Source organism: Panulirus ornatus, chromosome 10 (assembly GCF_036320965.1).
Source record: "Panulirus ornatus isolate Po-2019 chromosome 10, ASM3632096v1, whole genome shotgun sequence".
Taxonomy (NCBI): domain Eukaryota; kingdom Metazoa; phylum Arthropoda; class Malacostraca; order Decapoda; family Palinuridae; genus Panulirus; species Panulirus ornatus.
The window spans coordinates 41119269-41141278 of NC_092233.1; the positions used below are offsets into that span (position 1 = coordinate 41119269).

The 22010-nt window shown below is 42.6% G+C and overlaps 1 protein-coding gene across 1 annotated transcript in view; it reads right to left on the reverse strand.

The window, feature by feature from the left end:
* Window positions 1–21653, reverse strand: part of LOC139750914 (cuticle protein AMP4-like) — a 37155-nt gene extending 15502 nt beyond the window's left edge. Inside the window, exon 1 of the mRNA XM_071665801.1 lies at window positions 21538–21653. Coding sequence (XP_071521902.1) covers window positions 21538–21546 — 9 coding nt within the window. The 5' untranslated portion in view covers window positions 21547–21653. The remainder of the gene's footprint in view (window positions 1–21537) is intronic.
* Window positions 21654–22010: the final 357 nt, after the last annotated feature.

Here is a 22010-nt window from a genome sequence, read left to right on the forward strand (position 1 = left end):
CCACACATTCCTCAAGGCTCCCAGAATTTTCGCCCCCTCCCCCACCCTATGATCCACTTCCGCTTCCATGGTTCCATCCGATGCCAGATCCAATCCCAGATATCTAAAACACTTTACTTCCTCCAGTTTTTCTCCATTCAAACTTACCTCCCAATTGACTTGACCCTCAACCCTACTGTACCTAATAACCTTGCTCTTATTCACATTTACTCTTAACTTTTTTTTTTTCTTTCACACACTTTACCAGACTCAGTCACCAGCTTCTGCAGATTCTCACATGAATCAGCCACCAGCGCTGTATCATCAGCGAACAACAACTGACTCACTTCCCAAGCTCTCTCATCCCCAACAGACTTCATACTTGCCCCTCTCTCCAAAACTCTTGCATTCACCTTCCTAAGAACCCCATCCATAAACAAATTAAACAACCATAGAGACATCACACACCCCTGCCGCAAACCTACATTCACTGAAAACCAATCACTTTACTCTCTTCCTACACGTATACATGCCTTACATCCTCGATAAAAACTTTTCACTGCTTCTAACAACTTGCCTCCCACACCATATATTCTTAATACCTTCCACAGAGCATCTCTATCAACTCTATCATATGCCTTCTCCAGATCCATAAATGCTACATACAAATCCATTTGCTTTTCTAAGTATTTCTCACATACATGTGAAGCGTCTGGGGTAAACCATGGAGAGCTGTGTAGGTATGTATATTTGCGTGTGTGGACGTATGTAGATACATGTGTATGGGGGTGGGTTGGGCCATTTCTTTCGTCTGTTTCCTTGCGCTACCTCGCAAACGCGGGAGACAGCGACAAAGTATAATAAAATAAAAAATAATATATATATATATATATATATATATATATATATATATATATATATATACATATATATTGGATTACGTGTTAATTGACAGGCGTGCGAAAGAGAGACTTTTGGATGTTAATGTGCTGAGAGGTGCAACTGGAGGTATGTCTGATCATTATCTTGTGGAGGCTAAGGTGAAGATTTGTATGGGTTTTCAGAAAAGAAGAGTGAATGTTGGGGTGAAGAGGGTGGTGAGAGTAAGTGAGCTTGAGAAGGACACCTGTGTGAGGAAGTACCAGGAGAGACTGAGTACAGAATGGAAAAAGGTGAGAACAATGGAAGTAAGGGGAGTGGGGGATTAATGGGATGTATTTAGGGAATCAGTGATGGATTGCGCAAAAGATGCTTGTGGCATGAGAAGAGTGGGAGGTGGGTTGATTAGAAAGGGTAGTGAGTGGTGGGATGAAGAAGTAAGAGTATTAGTGAAAGAGAAGAGAGATGCATTTGGACGAATTTTGCAGGGAAAAAATGCAATTGAGTGGGAGATGTATAAAAGAAAGAGACAGGAGGTCAAGACAAAGGTGCAAGAGGTGAAAAAAAGGGCAAATGAGAGTTGGGGTGAGAGACTATCAGTAAATTTTAGGAAGAATAAAAAGATGTTCTGGAAGGAGATAAATAAAGTGCGTAAGACAAGGGAGCAAATGGGAACTTCGGTGAAGGGCGCAAGTGGGGAGGTGATAACAAGTAGTGGTGATGTGAGAAGGAGATGGAGTGAGTATTTTGAAGGTTTGTTGAATGTGTTTGATGATAGAGTGGCAGATATAGGGTGTTTTGGTCGAGGTGCTGTGCAAAGTGAGAGGGTTAGGGAAAATGATTTGGTAAACAGAGAAGAGGGAGTGAAAGCTTTGCGGAAGATGAAAGCCGGCAAGGCAGCAGGTTTGGATGGTATTGCAGTGGAATTTATTAAAAAAGGGGGTGACTGTATTGTTGACTGGTTGGTAAGGTTATTTAATGTATGTATGACTCATGGTGAGGTGCCTGAGGATTGGCGGAATGCGTGCATAGTGCCATTGTACAAAGGCAAAGGGGATAAGAGTGAGTGCTCAAATTACAGAGGTATAAGTTTGTTGAGTATTCCTGGTAAATTATATGGGAGGGTATTGATTGAGAGGGTGAAGGCATGTACAGAGCATCAGATTGGGGAAGAGCAGTGTGGTTTCAGAAGTGGTAGAGGATGTGTGGATCAGGTGTTTGCTTTGAAGAATGTATGTGAGAAATACTTAGAAAAGCAAATGGATTTGTATGTAGCATTTATGGATCTGGAGAAGGCATATGATAGAGTTGATAGAGATGCTCTGTGGAAGGTATTAAGAATATATAGTGTGGGAGGAAAGTTGTTAGAAGCAGTGAAAAGTTTTTATCGAGGATGTAAGGCATGTGTACGTGTAGGAAGAGAGGAAAGTGATTGGTTCTCAGTGAATGAAGGTTTCCGGCAGGGGTGTGTGATGTCTCCATGGTTGTTTAATTTGTTTATGGATGGGGTTGTTAGGGAGGTGAATGCAAGAGTTTTGGAAAGAGGGGCAAGTATGAAGTCTGTTGGGGATGAGAGAGCTTGGGAAGTGAGTCAGTTGTTGTTCGCTGATGATTCAGCGCTGGTGGCTGATTCATGTGAGAAACTGCAGAAGCTGGTGACTGAGTTTGGAAAAGTGTGTGGAAGAAGAAAGTTAAGAGTAAATGTGAATAAGAGCAAGGTTATTAGGTACAGTATATATATATATATATATATATATATATATATATATATATATATATATATATATATATATATATATATTTTTGCTTTGTCGCTGTCTCCCGCGTTTGCGAGGTAGCGCAAGGAAACAGACGAAAGAAATCGCCCAACCCACCCACATACATATGTATATACATACGTCCACACACGCAAATATACATACCTACACAGCTTTCCATGGTTTACCCCAGACGCTTCACATGCCCTGATTCAATCCACTGACAGCACGTCAACCGCGGTATACCACATCGATCCAATTCACTCTATTCCTTGCTCTCCTTTCACCCTCTTGCATGTTCAGGCCCCGATCACACAAAATCTTTTTCACTCCATCTTTCCACCTCCAATTTGGTCTCCCTCTTCTCTTCGTTCCCTCCACCTCCGACACATATATCCTCTTGGTCAATCTTTCCTCACTCATTCTCTCCATGTGCCCAAACCATTTCAAAACACCCTCTTCTGCTCTCTCAACCACGCTCTTTTTATTTCCACACATCTCTCTCACCCTTACGTTACTTACTCGATCAAACCACCTCACACCACACATTGTCCTCAAACATCTCATTTCCAGCACATCCATCCTCCTGCGCACAACTCTATCCATAGCCCACGCCTCGCAACCATACAACATTGTTGGAACCACTATTCCTTCAAACATACCCATTTTTGCTTTCCGAGATAATGTCCTCGACTTCCACACATTCTTCAAGGCTCCCAGAATTTTCGCCCCCTCCCCCACCCTATGATCCACTTCCGCTTCAATGGTTCCATTCGCTGCCAGATCCACTCCCAGATATCTAAAACACTTCACTTCCTCCAGTTTTTCTCCATTCAAACTCACCTCCCAATTGACTTGACCCTAAACCCTACTGTACCTAGTAACCTTGCTCTTATTCACATTTACTCTTAACTTTCTTCTTTCACACACTTTACCAAACTCAGTCACCAGCTTCTGCAGTTTCTCACATGAATCAGCCACCAGCGCTGTATCATCAGCGAACAACTGACTCACTTCCCAAGCTCTCTCATCCACAACAGACTTCATACTTGCCCCTCTTTCCAAAACTCTTGCATTCACCTCCCTAACAACCCCATCCATAAACAAATTAAACAACCATGGAGACATCACACACCCCTGGCGCAAACCTACATTCACTGACAACCAATCACTTTACTCTCTTCCTACACGTACACATGCCTTACATCCTCGATAAAAACTTTTCACTGCTTCTAACAACTTGCCTCCAACACCATATATTCTTAATACCTTCAACAGAGCATCTCTATCAACTCTATCATATGCCTTCTCCAGGTCCATAAATGCTACATACAAATCCATTTGCTTTTCTAAGTATTTCTCACATACATTCTTCAAAGCAAACACCTGATCCACACATCCTCTACCACTTCTGAAACCACACAGCTCTTCCCCAATCTGATACTCTGTACCAGCCTTCACCCTCTCAATCAATACCCTCCCATATAATTTACCAGGAATACTCAACAAACTTATACCTCTGTAATTTGAGCACTCACTCTTATCCCCTTTGCCTTTGTACAATGGCACTATGCACGCATTCCGCCAATCCTCAGGCACCTCACCATGAGTCATACATACATTAAATAACCTTACCAACCAGTCAACAATACAGTCACCCCCTTTTTTAATAAATTCCACTGCAATACCATCCAAACCTGCTGCCTTGCCGGCTTTCATCTTCCGCAAAGCTTTTACTACCTCTTCTCTGTATACCAAATCAATTTTCCCTAACCCTCTCACTTTGCACAGCACCTCGACCAAAACACCCTATATCTGCCACTCTATCATCAAACACATTCAACAAACCTTCAAAATACTCACTCCATCTCCTTCTCACATCACCACTACTTGTTATCACCTCCCCATTTGCGCCCTTCACTGAAGTTACCATTTGCTCCTTTGTCTTACGCACTTTATTTACCTCCTTCCAGATCATCTTTTTATTCTCCCTAAAATTTAATGATACTCTCTCACCCCAACTCCCATTTGCCCTTTTTTTCACCTCTTGCACCTTTCTCTTGACCTCCTGTCTCTTTCTTTTATACATCTCCCACTCAATTGCATTTTTTCCCTGCAAAAATCGTCCAAATGCCTCTCTCTTCTCTTTCACTGATACTCTTACTTCTTCATCCCACAACTCACTACCCTTTCTAATCAACCCACCTCCCACTCTTCTCATGCCACAAGCATCTTTTGCGCAATCCATCACTGATTCCCTAAATACATCCCAGGCGAGCGAAAGAGAGACTTTTGGATGTTAATGTGCTGAGAGGTGCAACTGGAGGGATGTCTGATCATTATCTTGTGGAGGCTAAGGTGAAGATTTGTATGGGTTTTCAGAAAAGAAGAGTGAATGTTGGGGTGAAGAGGGTGGTGAGAGAAAATGAGCTTGGGAAGGAGACTTGTGTGAGGAAGTACCAGGAGAGACTGAGTACAGAATGGAAAAAGGTGAGAACAATGGAAGTAAGGGGAGTGGGGGAGGAATGGGATATATATATATATATATATATATATATATATATATATATATATATATATATATATATATATATATATATATATATATATATATATATATATATATATATATATATATATATATATATATATATATATATATATATATATATATATATATATATATTATATATATATATATATATTTACCAAACCATTTCAAAACACCCTCTTCTGCTCTCTCAACTATCCTCTTTTTATTTCCACACATCTCTCTTACCCTTACAGTCCGCACTCGATCAAACCACCTCACATCACATATTGTCCTCAAACATCTCATTTCCAACACATCCACCCTCCTGCGCACAACTCTATCCATAGCCCACACCTCGAAGCCATACAACATTGTTTGAACCACAATTCCTTCAAACATACCCATTTTTCTTTCCGAGATAATGTTCTCGACTTTCAAACATTCTTCAAGGCTCCCAGAATTTTCGCCCCATCCCCAACCCTATGATTCAATTTCGCTTCCATGTTTCCATCCGCTGCCAGATCCACTCCCAGATATCTCTAACACTTTACTTCCTCCAGTTTTTCTCCATTCAAACTTACCTCCCAATTGACTTGACCCTCAACTCTACTGTACCTAATAACATTGCTCTTATTCACATTTACTCTTAAATTTCTTCTTTCACACAATTTACCAAACTCAGTCACGAGCTTCTGCAGTTTCTCGCATGAATCAGCCACCAGCGCTCTATCATCAGCGAACAACAACTGACTCACTTCCCAAGCTTTCTCATCCACAACAGACTCCATACTTGCTCCTCTTTCCAAAACTCTTGCATTCACCTTCCTAACAACCCCATCCATAAACAAATTAACAACCATGGAGACATCACACATCCCCGCAGCAAACCTACATTCACTGACAACCAATCACTTTACTCTCTTCCTACACGTACACATGCGTTACATCCTCGATAAAAACTTTTCACTACCTCTAACAACTTGCCTCCCACACCATATATTCTTAATACCTTCCACGGAGCATTTCTATCAACTCTATCATATGCCTTCTCCAGATCCATAAATGCTACATACAAATCCATTTGCTTTTCTAAGTATTTCTCACATACATTCTTCAAAGCAAACACCTGATCCACACATCCTCTACCACTTCTGATACCACACTGCTCTTCCCCAATCTGATGCTCTGTACATGCCTTCACCCTCTCAATCAATACCCTCCCATATAGTTTACCAGGAATATTCAACAAAATTATACCTCTGTAATTTGAGCACTCACTCTTATCCCCTTTGCCTTTGTACAATGGCACTATGCAAGCATTCCGCCAATCCTCAGGCACCTCACCATGAATCATACATACATTAAATAACCTTACCAACCAGTCAACAATACAGTCACCCCCTTTTTTAATAAATTCCACTGCAATACCATCCAAACCTGCTGCCTTGCCGGCTTTCATCTTCCGCAAAGCTTTTACTACCTTTTCTCTGTTTACCAAATCATTTTCCCTAACCCTCTCACTTTGCACACCACCTCGACCAAAACACCCTATATCTGCCACTCTATCATCAAACACATTCAACAAACCTCCAAAATACTCACTCCATCTCCTTCTCACATCAGCACAAATTGTTATCACCTTCCCATTAGACCCCTTCACTGAAGTTCCCATTTGCTCCCTTGTCTTACACACTTTATTTACCTCCTTCCAAAACATCTTTTTATTCTTCCTAACATTTAATGATACTCTCTCACCCCAATTCTCATTAGCCCTCTTTTTCATCTCTTGCGCCTTTCTCTTGACCTCCTGTCTCTTTCTTTTATACATCTCCCACTCATTTGTATTTTTTCCCTACAAAAATCGTCCTAATGCCTCTCTCTTCTCTTTCACCAATAATCTTACTTCTTCATCCCACCACTCACTACCCTCTCTAATCAACCTACCTCCCACGCTTCTCATGCCACAAGCATCTTTTGCGCAAGCCATCACTGCTTCACTAAATACATCCCATTCCTCCCCCACTCCCTTTACCCCCTTAGTTCTAACCTTTTTCCATTCTGTACTCAGTCTCTCCTGGTACTTCCTCACACAAGTCTCCCTCCCAAGCTCACTTACTCTCACCACTCTCTTCACCCCAACATTCTCTCTTTTCTGAAAACCCCTACAAATCTTCACCTTCGCCTCCACAAGATAATGATCAGACATCCCTCCAGTTGCACATCTCAGCACATTAACATCCAAAAGTCTCTCTTTCGCGCGCCTTTCAATTAACACGTAATCCAATAATGCTCTCTGGCCAAATTTCCTACTTACATACGTATGCTTATGCATATCTCTCTTTTTAAACCAGGTATTCCCAATCACCAGTCATTTTTCAGCATGCAAATTTACAAGCTCTTCACCATTTCAATTTTCAACACTGAACTCCCTATGTATACCAGTTATTCCCTCAAATGCCACATTACTCACCTTTGCATTCAAATCACCCATCACTATAACCCGGTCTTGTGCATCAAAGCCACTAATACACTCATTCAGCTGCTCCTAAAACATTTGCCTCTCATGATCTTTCTTCTCATGCCGAGGTGCATATTCACCAATAATCACCCATCTCTCTCCATCAATTTTCAGTTTTACCCATATCAATCTAGAATTTACTTTCTTACACTCTATCACGTACTCCCACCACTCCTGTTTCACGAGTAGTGCTACTCCTTCCCTTGCTCTTGTCCTCTCACTAACCCCTGACTTTACTCCCAAGACATTCCCAAACCACTCTTCCCCTTTACCTTGAGCTTCGTTTCACTCAGAGCCAAAACATCTAGGTTCCTTTCCTCAAATATACTACATATCTCTCCTTTTTTCTCATCTTGGTTACATCCACACACATTTACACACTCCAATCAGAGCCTTCGAGGAGGATGAGCACTCCCCGCGTGACTCCTTCTGTTTCCCCTTTTAGAAAGTTAAAATACAAGGAGGGGAGGGTTTCTGGCCCCCCGCTCCCGTCCTCTTTAGTCGCCTTCTACGACACGTGAGGAATGCGTGGGAAGTATTCTTTCTCCCCTATCCCCAGGGGTCGGGGCCTGAACATGCAGGAGGGTGAAAGGCGGGCAATGAATGGAGTGAATTGGATCGATGTGGCATACCGGGTTCGGCGTGCTGTCAATGGATTTAATCAGGGCATGTGAAGCGTCTGGGGTAAACCATGGAAAGTTGTGTGTGGCCTGGATGTGGAAAGGGAGCTGTGGTTTCGGGCATTATTGCATGACAGCTAGAGACTGAGTGTGAACGAATGGGGCCTTTGTCTTTTCCTAGCGCTACCTCGCACACATGATGGGGGAGGGGGATGTTATTCCATGTGTGGCGAGGTGGCGATGGGAATGAATAAAGGCAGACAGTGTGAATTGTGTGCATGTTTATATATGTATATGTCTGTGTGTGTATACATATGTGTACATTGAGATGTATTGGTATGTATATTTGCGTGTGTGGACGTGTATGTATATACATGTGTATGGCGGTGGGTTGGGCCATTTCTTTCGTCTGTTTCCTTGCGCTACCTCGCAACGCGGGAGACAGCGACAAAGCAAAATAGAGAAAAAAAAAAAAAAAAAAAAATATATATATATATATATATATATATATATATATATATATATATATATATATATATATATATATATATATATATATATATATATATATATATATATATATACAACCATTGTCATCACTCATGATCCAGACATTAAACATATTTCCGTATGAGAATGAATTAAGAGAAAACTTGAAAAATCTATTGTAAGGACACTTTTGAGAGGCACCACAGCCATATACTGAATGGGTGCAAAGGCAACAACAAAATTACATACCAGAAAAATTAAACACTTGAGTTCAAGATTCTTAACATCATGGAAAATATGCAAAGCTTTATCCACAGCTTCTTGCTGGAAGTTCACATATATGGTGTACCACCAGTTATATTGTCCTTAACTATGACTACCATGGTTCCATTTTTATTTCTGTCACAAGCAATTATGAAAATAAATCTCAATCATAAATTAAACATTAACATTTAAAAACATTTTCTGACCACAAGAATAAAACTATTGGCACCACCGGTTTAGTGAAAATAGATATAGGGTATCACCTAAGTTGTAAAAAAAGTGAAAGTCATGTTCTTCAATAAGAACAACTTGTAAATAAGTAGAAAAGTAATTATTACACCTCCAGTGTTGAAGGTGCTGGTGCCACCACTGAAACTTTGTTGGCATCTGGACGAAGACTTGGACACAGCCCTAGGCTTTGGATTTCTGGGACGCATGATTTTCCCACTTGTGTTAAGGCGTCCAAAGCCTTCCTGGTGAGCGAAGGCTTAACCAGACCGAATGGAGCGTCGAGATCTTCTTGCGGATGGGGTTCGCATCATATCATGTTCAGTGCGTTTCCTAGCCATCTTTGCCTCATGACGCTGTTTAAACCTCACTTTATCAGAGAGAGTTGGAGCAACATCAACCCAGTTGAAGCGCCATGCCATGACAGGCAGCATTCGTATCACAAGAGTCAACAGTGAAGTGAAGTAGAACACTGGTTTTCCCATAGCCTTTGCCAGTGCACCAACGCAATCTCCACCAAGGACATAATTGTAGAAATACTGAAGGAGCAAGTAAAAAATAAGAGAACCCCAGATGGTGATGTGGTTAAACAAGGTCCAATAGGATGTGTCCAAGCAACTCTGCATAGTGACCACAATGACAAGGATTGTGGCTACAACACTACCAAATGTCTGTTGGTCAGCCATACTACGTCCCTCTTGGTCCATACCATTATAGTAGGCTCCAAATGGTATGAAGAACAGGACACAAGAAGTGATAAGTCCATGAACAGCAGACCTGAAGAATTCTTTCTTATTGAACAGAGCATTCTTGAGGCCAGGAGTGTAGAGTTTTGGGAATTTGATACTGTTCTTAGCATTAACATCTTGTTCAAAGATACCCAGAGCCAGGAAGGTCATCGATGCGTAGAATAGGTTATACACCGATATAAACATGGGGTCAAACAGTGTCTGAGCTGAGAATACCACAAAGAAGGCAAACCAGAAGTGGCATAACGTAAAGGCAAAATTCTTGTAGAAGAAATATCTGTGGAACTTGCACATTCGGGTAGTATGGCCACCGTCCATGCACAAGTAAAAGCCGCTCCAGAAATCTGAACTGAGCCATAGAATAGTCTGAAGCCAGTACAGCTTGTAAGCCTTCATGACCAGAGATGCCTACACCAATATGGGCAGTTTTGATCATGGAAACATCATTAGCACCATCTCCAACAGACAGTGTTACAGCCTTTTGTAGCGCTTCACTATATATATATATATATATATATATATATATATATATATATATATATATATATATATATATATATATATATATATATATATATATATAAATACTTAGAAAAGCAAATGGATTTGTATGTAGCATTTATGGATCTGGAGAAGGCATATGATAGAGTTGATAGAGATGCTCTGTGGAAGGTATTAAGAATATATGGTGTGGGAGGAAAGTTGTTAGAAGCAGTGAAAAGTTTTTATCGAGGATGTAAGGCATGTGTACGTGTAGGAAGAGAGGAAAGTGATTGGTTCTCAGTGAATGTAGGTTTGCGGCAGGGGTGTGTGATGTCTCCATGGTTGTTTAATTTGTTTATGGATGGGGTTGTTAGGGAGGTAAATGCAAGAGTTTTGGAAAGAGGGGCAAGTATGAAGGCTGTTGAGGATGAGAGAGCTTGGGAAGTGAGTCAGTTGTTGTTCGCTGATGATACAGCGCTGGTGGCTGATTCATGTGAGAAACTGCAGAAGCTGGTGACTGAGTTTGGTAAAGTGTGTGGAAGAAGAAAGTTAAGAGTAAATGTGAATAAGAGCAAGGTTATTAGGTACAGTAGGGTTGAGGGTCAAGTCAATTGGGAGGTGAGTTTGAATGGAGAAAAACTGGAGGAAGTAAAGTGTTTTAGATATCTGGGAGTGGATCTGGCAGCGGATGGAACCATGGAAGCGGAAGTGGATCATAGGGTGGGGGAGGGGGCGAAAATTCTGGGGGCCTTGAAGAATGTGTGGAAGTCGAGAACATTATCTCGGAAAGCAAAAATGGGTATGTTTGAAGGAATAGTGGTTCCAACAATGTTGTATGGTTGCGAGGCGTGGGCTATGGATAGAGTTGTGCGCAGGAGGATGGATGTGCTGGAAATGAGATGTTTGAGGACAATGTGTGGTGTGAGGTGGTTTGATCGAGTGAGTAACGTAAGGGTAAGAGAGATGTGTGGAAATAAAAAGAGCGTGGTTGAGAGAGCAGAAGAGGGTGTTTTGAAGTGGTTTGGGCACATGGAGAGAATGAGTGAGGAAAGATTGACCAAGAGGATATATGTGTCGGAGGTGGAGGGAACGAGGAGAAGAGGGAGACCAAATTGGAGGTGGAAAGATGGATGTGAAAAAGATTTTGTGTGATCGGGGCCTGAACATGCAGGAGGGTGAAAGGAGGGCAAGGAATAGAGTGAATTGGAGCGATGTGGTATACCGGGGTTGACGTGCTGTCAGTGGATTGAATCAAGGCATGTGAAGCGTCTGGGGTAAACCATGGAAAGCTGTGTAGGTATGTATATTTGCGTGTGTGGACGTATGTATATACATGTGTATGGGGGGGGTGGGCCATTTCTTTCGTCTGTTTCCTTGCGCTACCTCGCAAACGCGGGAGACAGCGACAAAGTATAATAAAAAAAAAAAATAATATATATATATATATATATATATATATATATATATATATATATATATATATATATATATTATCCCTGGGGATAGGGGAGAAAATAATTCCCACGTATTCCCTGCGTGTCGTAGAAGGCGACTAAAAGGGAAGGGAGCGGGGGGCTGGAAATCCTCCCCTCTTGTTTTTTTTTTTTTTCCAAAGGAACAGAGAAGGGGGCAGATGAGGATATTCCCTCAAAGGCCCAGTCCTTTGTTCTTAACGCTACCTCGCTAACGCGGGAAATGGCGAATAGTATGAAAGAAAATATATATATATATACATATGAATGTGCGTTAGATTAGCATATATGTAAATGAGTATAGAATATGAACTGACACACCAAGAAGCAGCCTGGCCTACACATGTCACCGTGGCCGTCAAGATATACAGGTGGGGATGGTATACATGAGATGATGCTGCAAGAGGCACAGACAAGTCTCTCCTAAAGAGACACAAAGTCTTTCTTCACCCGGCTCACTGCGACCACTTCTTGCCTCGCCCAGGAAACACGCTTTGTCCACAACGAGTTCAGGAATCCTTCTTAAAAGTTGGGAAAATATGAAGCAGTTGTTGAGTGAACAAGTTTGTAAAGTTTGGTGCTTACATTACCCTTTGCTAAGGAATCGGAGGTCAACACAGGAGATCGGTCGTGCATAAGGTTCCTGATGAATGAGACTGATGGATAATGAGACTGGTGATACAAGAGGCTGGTGGCTAATGAGACTGGTGATGCAGGAGATTGGTGGTTAAGATTGGTGATGCATGAGACTGGTGGTAAATGAGACTGGTGACGCACGAGGCTGGTGGTTAATGAGATTGGTGATGCATGAGGCTGGTGGTAAATGAGACTGGTGACGCACGAGGCTGGTGGTTAATGAGACTGGTGATGCATGAGACTGGTGATGCATGAGACTGGTGATGCATGAGACTGGTGATGCATGAGGCTGGTGGTTAATGAAATTGGTGATGCATGAGGCTGATGGTTAATGAGATTGGTGATGCATGAGGCTGGTGGTTAATGAGATTGGTGATGCATGAGACTGGTGGTTAATGAGACTGGTGATGCATGAGGCTGGTGGTTAATGAAATTGGTGATGCATGAGGCTGATGGTTAATGAGATTGGTGATGCATGAGGCTGGTGGTTAGTGAGATTGGTGATGCATGAGGCTGGTGGTTAATGAGATTGGTGATGCATGAGGCTGGTGGTTAATGAGATTGGTGATGCATGAGACTGACGGTTAATGAGACTGGTGATGCATGAGGCTGGTGGTTAATGAGATTGGTGATGCATGAGACTGATGGTTAATGAGATTGGTGATGCATGAGACTGATGGTTAATGAGATTGGTGATGCATGAGGCTGGTGGTTAATGAGATTGGTGATGCATGAGGCTGGTGGTTAATGAGATTGGTGATGCATGAGACTGATGGTTAATGAGATTGGTGATGCATGAGGCTGGTGGTTAATGAGATTGGTGATGCATGAGACTGGTGGTTAATGAGATTGGTGATGCATGAGGCTGGTGGTTAATGAGATTGGTGATGCATGAGGCTGGTGGTTAATGAGATTGGTGATGCATGAGACTGGTGGTTAATGAGATTGGTGATGCATGAGACTGGTGGTTAATGAGATGGTGATGCATGAGGCTGGTGGTTAATGAGATTGGTGATGCATGAGGACTGGTGTTAATGAGATGGTGATGCATGAGACTGGTGGTTAATGAGACTGGTGATGCATGAGGCTGGTGGTTAATGAGATTGGTGATGCATGAGGACTGGTGGTTAATGAGATTGGTGATGCATGAGGCTGGTGGTTAATGAGATTGGTGATGCATGAGGCTGGTGGTTAATGAGATTGGTGATGCATGAGACTGGTGGTTAATGACACTGGTGATGCATGAGACTGGTGGTTAATGAGACTGGTGATGCATGAGGCTGGTGGTTAATGAGACTGGTGATGCATGAGGCTGGTGGTTAATGAGACTGGTGATGCATGAGGATTGTGGTTAATGAGATTGGTGATGCATGAGACTGGTGGTTAATGAGACTGGTGATGCATGAGGATTGTGGTTAATGAGATTGGTGATGCATGAGACTGGGGGTTAATGAGACTGGTGATGCATGAGACTGGTGGTTAATGAGACTGGTGATGCATGAGACTGGTGGTTAATGAGACTGGTGATGCATGAGGCTGGTGGTTAATGAGACTGGTGATGCATGAGGCTGGTGGTTAATGAGATTGGTGATGCATGAGGCTGGTGGTTAATGAGACTGGTGATGCATGAGGCTGGTGGTTAATGAGACTGGTGATGCATGAGGCTGGTGGTTAATGAGATTGGTGATGCATGAGACTGGTGGTTAATGAGACTGGTGATGCATGAGGATTGTGGTTAATGAGATTGGTGATGCATGAGACTGGTGGTTAATGAGACTGGTGATGCATGAGACTGGTGATGCATGAGGCTGGTGGTTAATGAGATTGGTGATGCATGAGACTGGTGGTTAATGAGACTGGTGATGCATGAGACTGGTGGTTAATGAGATTGGTGATGCATGAGGCTGGTGGTTAATGAGACTGGTGATGCATGAGATTGGTGGTTAATGATGCATGATACTGGTGATGCATGAGATTGGTGATGCATGAGATTGGTGATGCATGAGATTGGTGGTTAATGAGATTAATGATGCATGATACTGGTGATGCATGAGATTGGTGGTTAATGAGATTAATGATGCATGATACTGGTGGTGCATGAGATTGGAGATACATTAGACTGGTTGTTTATGAGATTGGTGATGCATGAGGCTTGTGGTTAATATGCATGAGGCTGGTGTTAATAGACTGTGATGCATGAGGCTGGTGGTTAATGAGACTGTGATGCATGAGGCTGGTGGTTAATGAGATTGGTGATGCATGAGACTGGTGGTTAATGAGACTGGTGATGCATGAGGATTGTGGTTAATGAGATTGGTGATGCATGAGACTGGTGGTTAATGAGACTGGTGATGCATGAGACTGGTGATGCATGAGGCTGGTGGTTAATGAGATTGGTGATGCATGAGACTGGTGGTTAATGAGACTGGTGATGCATGAGACTGGTGGTTAATGAGATTGGTGATGCATGAGGCTGGTGGTTAATGAGACTGGTGATGCATGAGGCTGGTGGTTAATGAGACTGGTGATACATGAGATTGGTGGTTAATGAGATTAATGATGCATGATACTGTTGGTGCATGAGATTGGAGATACATTAGACTGGTTGTTTATGAGGTTGGTGATGCATGAGACTGGTGGTTAATGAGACTGGTGATGCATGAGGCTGGTGGTTAATGAGACTGGTGATGCATGAGATTGGTGGTTAATGAGATTAATGATGCATGATACTGGTGATGCATGAGATTGGTGATGCATGAGATTGGTGATGCATGGGACTGGTGATGCATGAGACTGGTGATGCATGAGACTGGTGATGCATGAGACTGGTGATGCATGAGACAGGTGGTGCATGAAAGTGTTGTTGCATGACGCTTGTGGTGCATGAGGCTGATAGTGCATGAGACTGGTGATACATGAGATTGGTGTTGCATGAGACCGGTGGTGCATGACATTGCTGTTTCATGAGGCAGGTGGTGCATAAGACTGGTGGTGCATGAGACTGGTGGTGCATGAGACTGGTGATGCATGGGACTGGTGATGCATGAGACTGGTGATGAATGAGACTGGTGATGCATGAGACTGGAGGTACATGATACACATACCTCGAACCTTAGACTTTAAGTTGTGAGGAGCGAGAGCTTGCCCAGTGTGGTGCTTTAGGGAGATAATGAGGTGATGATGAGTCTCATGAAGCCTCTCAGTGTTCGCTCATGTAACTTTTACCTCTAGCGAGTGGCAACGCTCCCCTCCTCACCGTCTGATAAGCGTCTCACTTCATCATGTACGCATACTCTCCCTTGCAACAAAATATGAACAATGAAAGGCAGACGTCGATGAGCAATTCCTAACACCAATAGTGAAAGACTTAGCTGATGAAGTTTTTTCTTCATTCCTTTCTCATCACCATCTCTTCTTTTCCATTAATGTTCACTTATCAAATCTACGTTTACTTATCTAAAATGACCTCCACGTAGACCTTTGGCTGTCACTCCAAAACGAGTCGGAAAATGTCTCCACAGGATTCGTAACTAGACGCGAAATGCTATATAGAGCAAAAAAAAAAAAAAAATATTTTTCATGCTATTTTACTTTCTACAGCTGGGTGTCGTCGTAATTCACCAGCTGGGTGTCGTATTCTTAATATTTTGATCGGTCTTAAAGAATGTTAACCTCATATCATGTGTAATCATAGTCAATTTCGTTAGCAGGGATGCTAAGAGCTGTATACTATTTCCAACAGATATCTGCAGTAGAAACATTAACTTAAGGGGAATGATCTAGCACGGTAACATTCAGGTAAAATTCAGACACAGTAAGATGAGGTTCAGACACACTGGGGTGAAGGTTCAGGCATAAAGGTGAAGGTTCAGACACAGTAAGATGTAGTAAGGTGATGTTCAGACACAGTGAGGGGAAGGTTCAGACGCAGTCAGATGAAGTTTCGGACACAGTGAGGTGAAAGTTCAGAAACAGTGAGGTGAAGGGTCAGACACAGTAAGATGAAGGTTTAGACACATGAGGTGAAGGTTCAGATACAGTAAAGTGATGTTCAGACACTGTGAGGTGAGGGTTCAGACGCAGGAAGGTGAGGGTTCAGACATAGCAATGTGTTGGTTCAGACATTGTAAGATGAAGGTTTATACATGGTGAGGTAGAGGTTCAGACGCAGATAGGTGTAGGTTCAGAGTAAGATGAGGTTCAGACACGCTGAGATGAAGGTTAAAACACAGTAAGGTGATGTTCAGACACAGTAAGGTGAAGGTTCAGACACAGTGAGTTGAAGGTTTAGACATATTAAAGTGAAGGTCCAGACACAGTTACTTGATGTTTCAGACACAGTGAGGTGAAGGTTCAGCTACAGTAAGGTGAAGATTCAGAAACAGTGAGATGAAGGTTCAGAGACAGTAAGGAAGTAAACAGTAAAGTTATATTCAGACACAGTGAGGTGAAGTTTCAGACACGGTAAAGTGATGTTCAGACACAATAAGGCAAAGGCTCAAAAACAGTAAGGTGAATGTTCAGACATAGTAAAGTGAAGGTTTAGACACAGTATGATAAAGGTTTAGACAGAGTGAGTTGGAGGTTTAGGCAGAGTAAGGTGAAGGTTCAAATAGAGTAAGGTGAAGGTCCAGACACAGTGAGATGAAGGTCAAGACACAGGTGATGTTCAGACACAGTAAGGTGAAGGTCCAGACACAGTGAGATGAAGGTCAAGACACAGTAGGGTGATGTTCAGACACAGTTAAGTGATGTTTCGGACACAGTGAGGTGAAGGTTCAGCCACAGTGAGATGAAGGTTCAAACACAGTAAAGTGGTGTTCAGACATAGTGAAGTTAAGGTTCAAAACATTAAGGTGAAGGTTCAGACATAGTAAAGTGAAGGTTCATACACAGTAAGATAAAACCTCAGAGTGAGGTGGAGGTTCATATACAGTAGGGTGAAGGTTCAAACAGAGTAAGGTGAAGGTTTAGACACAGTGAGATGAAGGTTAAGACACAGTAAGGCGATGTTCAGACACAGTAAGGTGAAGGTTCAGACAGAGCGAGGTGAGGGATCAGACACAGTGAGGTGAAGGTTCAGACACAGTAAGATGAAAGTTCAGACACAGCTAGTTGCAAGTTCAGACAGAGGAAAGTGACGGTTCAGACACAATGTAATGAAGGTTCAGACACAGAGTTGAAGGTTCAGAAATAGTAAAGTGAGGGTTCAGACACAATAAGATGAAGGTTAAGACACAGTAAAGTGATAATCAGACACAGTGAGGTGAAGGTTTAGGAACTGTAAAATGATGTTCAAACACAGTGAGGTGAAGGCTCAGACACAGTAAGGTGTAGGGTCAGACACTGTAAAGTAAAAGTTCAGACACAGTGGGATGAAGGTTTAGACATAGTAAGGTGGAGGTTCAGACACAGTAAGGTGAAGGTTCAAACAGAGTTGGTTGAAGGTTCAGACACAGTGAGATAATGGTTAAGACACAGTAAGGTGAAGGTTCAGGCAAAGTAAAGTGAAGGTTCAGGCACAGTAAGATGAAATTATAGACAAAGTGAGGTGCAGTTTTAGACACAGCGAGATAAAGGCTCAGACACAATGAGGTGAAGGTTCAGACGCAGTAAAGTGATGTTCAGACACGGTGAGGTGAAGATTCAGACAAAGCAGAGATGTTCAGAAACAATGAGATGAAGGTTCAGACACAGTAAAGTGATGTTCAGAAACAGTGAGGTGAAGGTTCAGACACAGTGAGGTGAAGGTTCAGACACAGTGAGGTGAAGGGTCAGACAAATTGAGGTGAAGGATCAACACACTTGAGTGATGTTCAGACACAGTGAAGTGATGGTTCAGGCACAACGAGGTGAAGGTTCAGACACAATAAGATGAAGGTTTAGACTTAGTGAAGTGAAGGTTCAGATACAGTAAAGTGATATTCAGACATAGTAAGGTGAAGGTTCAGACAGAGTAAAGTGAAGCTTCAGACACAGTGAGGTGAAGGTTCAGACAGAGTGAGTTGAAGGTTCAACACACTTCAGTGAAGCTCAGACAGTGAAGTGATGGTTCAGGCACAACGAGGTGAAGGTTCAGACACAATAAGATGAAGGTTCAGACCCAGCGAAGTGATGTTCAGACCCAGTGAAGTGATGTTCAGACACAGTAAGACACAGACAGAGTGAGATGAAACTTAAGACACAGTAAGGTGATGTTCAGACAAAGCAAAGTGATTTTCAGACACACTGAGGTGAAGGTTCAGACCCAGTAAGGTGAAGGATCAGACAGAGCAAGGTGAAGGTTCAGACAGAGTATTGTGAAGGTTCAGACACAGTGTGACGCAGGTTCAGACAAAGGAAAGTGATGGTTCAGACACAATGTAGTGAAGGTTCAGACACAGTGAGGTGAAAGTTCAGACTGAGTAAGGTGAATGTTCAGAAACAGTAAGTTGAAGATTCAGACAGAGAGAGGTGGATTCAGACACAGTGAGGTGAAGGTTCAGACAGAGTGAGGTGAAAGATCAGTCAGAGTCAGGTGAAGGTTCAGAAACAGTAAGTTGAAGATTCAGAGAGAGAGAGGTGAAGATTCAGACACAGTGAGGTGAAGGTTCAGAAACAGTGAGTTGAAGATTCTGACAGAGGGAGGTGCATGTTCACACACGGTAAGGTGAAGGTTCAGACACAGTGGGATGAAAGCTCAGAAACAGTGAGTTGAAGATTCAGACAGAGAGAGGTGAAGGTTCACACACAGTAAGGTGAAGGTTCAGACACAGTAAGGTGAAGGTTCAGAAACATAAGAAATTTTTGCTATAAATATTTTGATGGACGCGACTCTGTATGCAGCTCACCTATTATGTGAATATAACACAGTAGCACAGTATTTACCACACGTCTAAGGAAAACAACCTTAATCTGTACATCACTTTCTCATGGAAGGAAAATGATTGAAATACAGTCAGAGTATACAGACAGTTCGCACGAATCTTTCGTATCCCACCCCAGGTTATATTGCTTTTTTTCTTTCTTTTTTTGTCCTTAGATATTGGTTACGAATCCAAAGCGCATCCCTTGCCCTTTTAAATGTTCAGTCCCCGATACCCCATACTCCCCATTACAAGTTACTTTCTCCTCAATCATCCCCTGCCCCATTGCCCTCACAGTTTACGATACATGTAACCTCTCAGTCAATTAATATTGGCTTATCCTTGTCGTATGCCCAAACCATTTTAGCAGACCTTCCTCACTTGACTCAGTCAGACAACTGCTACTGCCACGTCTCTCTGCTACTGTTATTCCTTACAGAACCCGTCAGTCTTACACTATATAATATCGTCCTCAGACATTTTACTTCCAACACCTACGCTCTCATCCGTTCGTTTGCGTCCAGGTTACAAGCCTCACATCCATACAACACGTCGAGATTACTGTACCTCCAGACTTAGCCATCTTTCGCCATATAGACACCGACTCATCCTTTCACAGGCTTCCCAATAGACTAAGAAACTTAGGTCCCTTGTATCACCCTAATCAACCTATAGCTAATTACAGCCCTTGTGGATTCATCCGCTGCCTCGTGCACTCCCAGGAACCTAGAACACTCCTTTTCCTCTAGGTTCTCCCTATTTATAGTTACACAGACCTACCTGTCTCCTCCTCTTCTGCAACTTATGACCTTACTTTTGTTTATATGAACTATTGATTTTTCCTTTCACAGTCTCCTCCCAAGCTCTTGCTAGTTTCTCTCTGGAGTCTGCCACTAGAGCCGTGCCCTCTGCTACAGCAATTGATTCATGTCACAAACACCACTTCCAGTTAATGACGACACGCCTAATCGCACCAAGACCTGTATTTACGTCCCTCATCACCCCGTCCATGAACAGATCAGATAGCCATTGTGATACCTCCTCCCTTTCTACTAGCTCACATGCATTATTCTCTCAGTAAAACTCCTTACTGCATTTGGCAGCTTTCTTCCGCACCATATATTCGTAAAACTTTCCACAAGGCATCTCCGTCAGCCTTATATGCTTTCTGCAGGTCCTTTCTTTCTCTAAGAATTTTTTTTCTTACAGTCAGATGCTTTGTGCATGCCATACACCTTACCAGGTATACTTCATTTGTATCCTCCACAGGCAGAATGCCAAACAGACGTCGAACAGCCTGAATAACTAATCAACTCTAATTAAATCCACTCCTGCTGCTCTCCCGCACTTCATCTTGCACAAGGTTTTCACGACCTTTCTTTACCATAACAACACCCATAACTCTCTCACTCCACATACCACCTCGTCCCAATCACACCACGTCCGCCTCCCTGTTATCTAATACATTCAACAATCGTTCAAAATACTCACTCATCTTTCGATAATATCTTGGCCTGTTACTACTTCCCCATCCGCTCTCCTCAGTGGTCACGTATTGTGAAAGGGCTGAACAAGGGCAGATGAAGCAACGATGGTAAACAAAGAGGTATCCCGTGTGGCTTGGCTGTTGATTGTGGCTTGTTTTGTGCAATATACATGATGGATTAACTCCGGATGACAGCAACGAGGCTATCTTTCGTTTGTCCCTGATGGTAGCTCACGAAAGGCAATTGGAATTACAGAAAAAATAATCAAGAAAAATCAAAATTTCTTTGAAAATATTCTAAGATTATTCGATAAAACACATGTTTTTACGTAGGTTTCTGTAGAGTTCACAGGAAGGAACACACCTCTTAAGTTTCTGAGTATCCCACAGGAAGAAACGCCTGCCTCCTAGGCTCCTGGAGACTGTACAATAGAACACATGTCTTTCAGCTTCCTGGAGGCTCCAAAGGACTGAGCTAATGTCTCCCAGGCACCTAGAGGCTCCAGGAGAGATAGAAAAACAGACAAACTGTATCAAACATCATAAGAGCAGTGGCCTGAGTTTCCTCAGGAAAGCGTGAGAAACATTGTTGTACTCACTGCCTTCATGGTGTAGATGCTGCTGGTGTTGGTGTGTGGAGAGAAGGTGAGGATCTGCTGCCTCTAGCATGACTGCCCAGCCTTATATACTGCCACCCCGACCTGGGAGGAGGCGCCACATGACCCTCACTAACAGGAATCGTTGACCTTATCCCACATGGGGTTTCCTCGGATTGTACGGATTTCATTCGTACGTTTTGCTTCCCAGTGGAGAGTTGTATGGCCTCGTACTCTCCTCCTCGCACAGGAAGAAAGGATATCTCAAAAAATACGTCAGATGGGACACATAGAGTAATACTGAACGAATATTTCAGTATGATTTGCACCACAGTAAACAACGTCGTATGGTAGTACGGTACACGCCAGTGTTTCGTTCAGAGCTGCCGCTTCGCTCGGTGGGTTGACGTGCCCGGGTACGATGGATCTCCGTAGAAAGTAAAAGTTCCTTTCCAAGCGGGTTTCCTGTGTCGTGT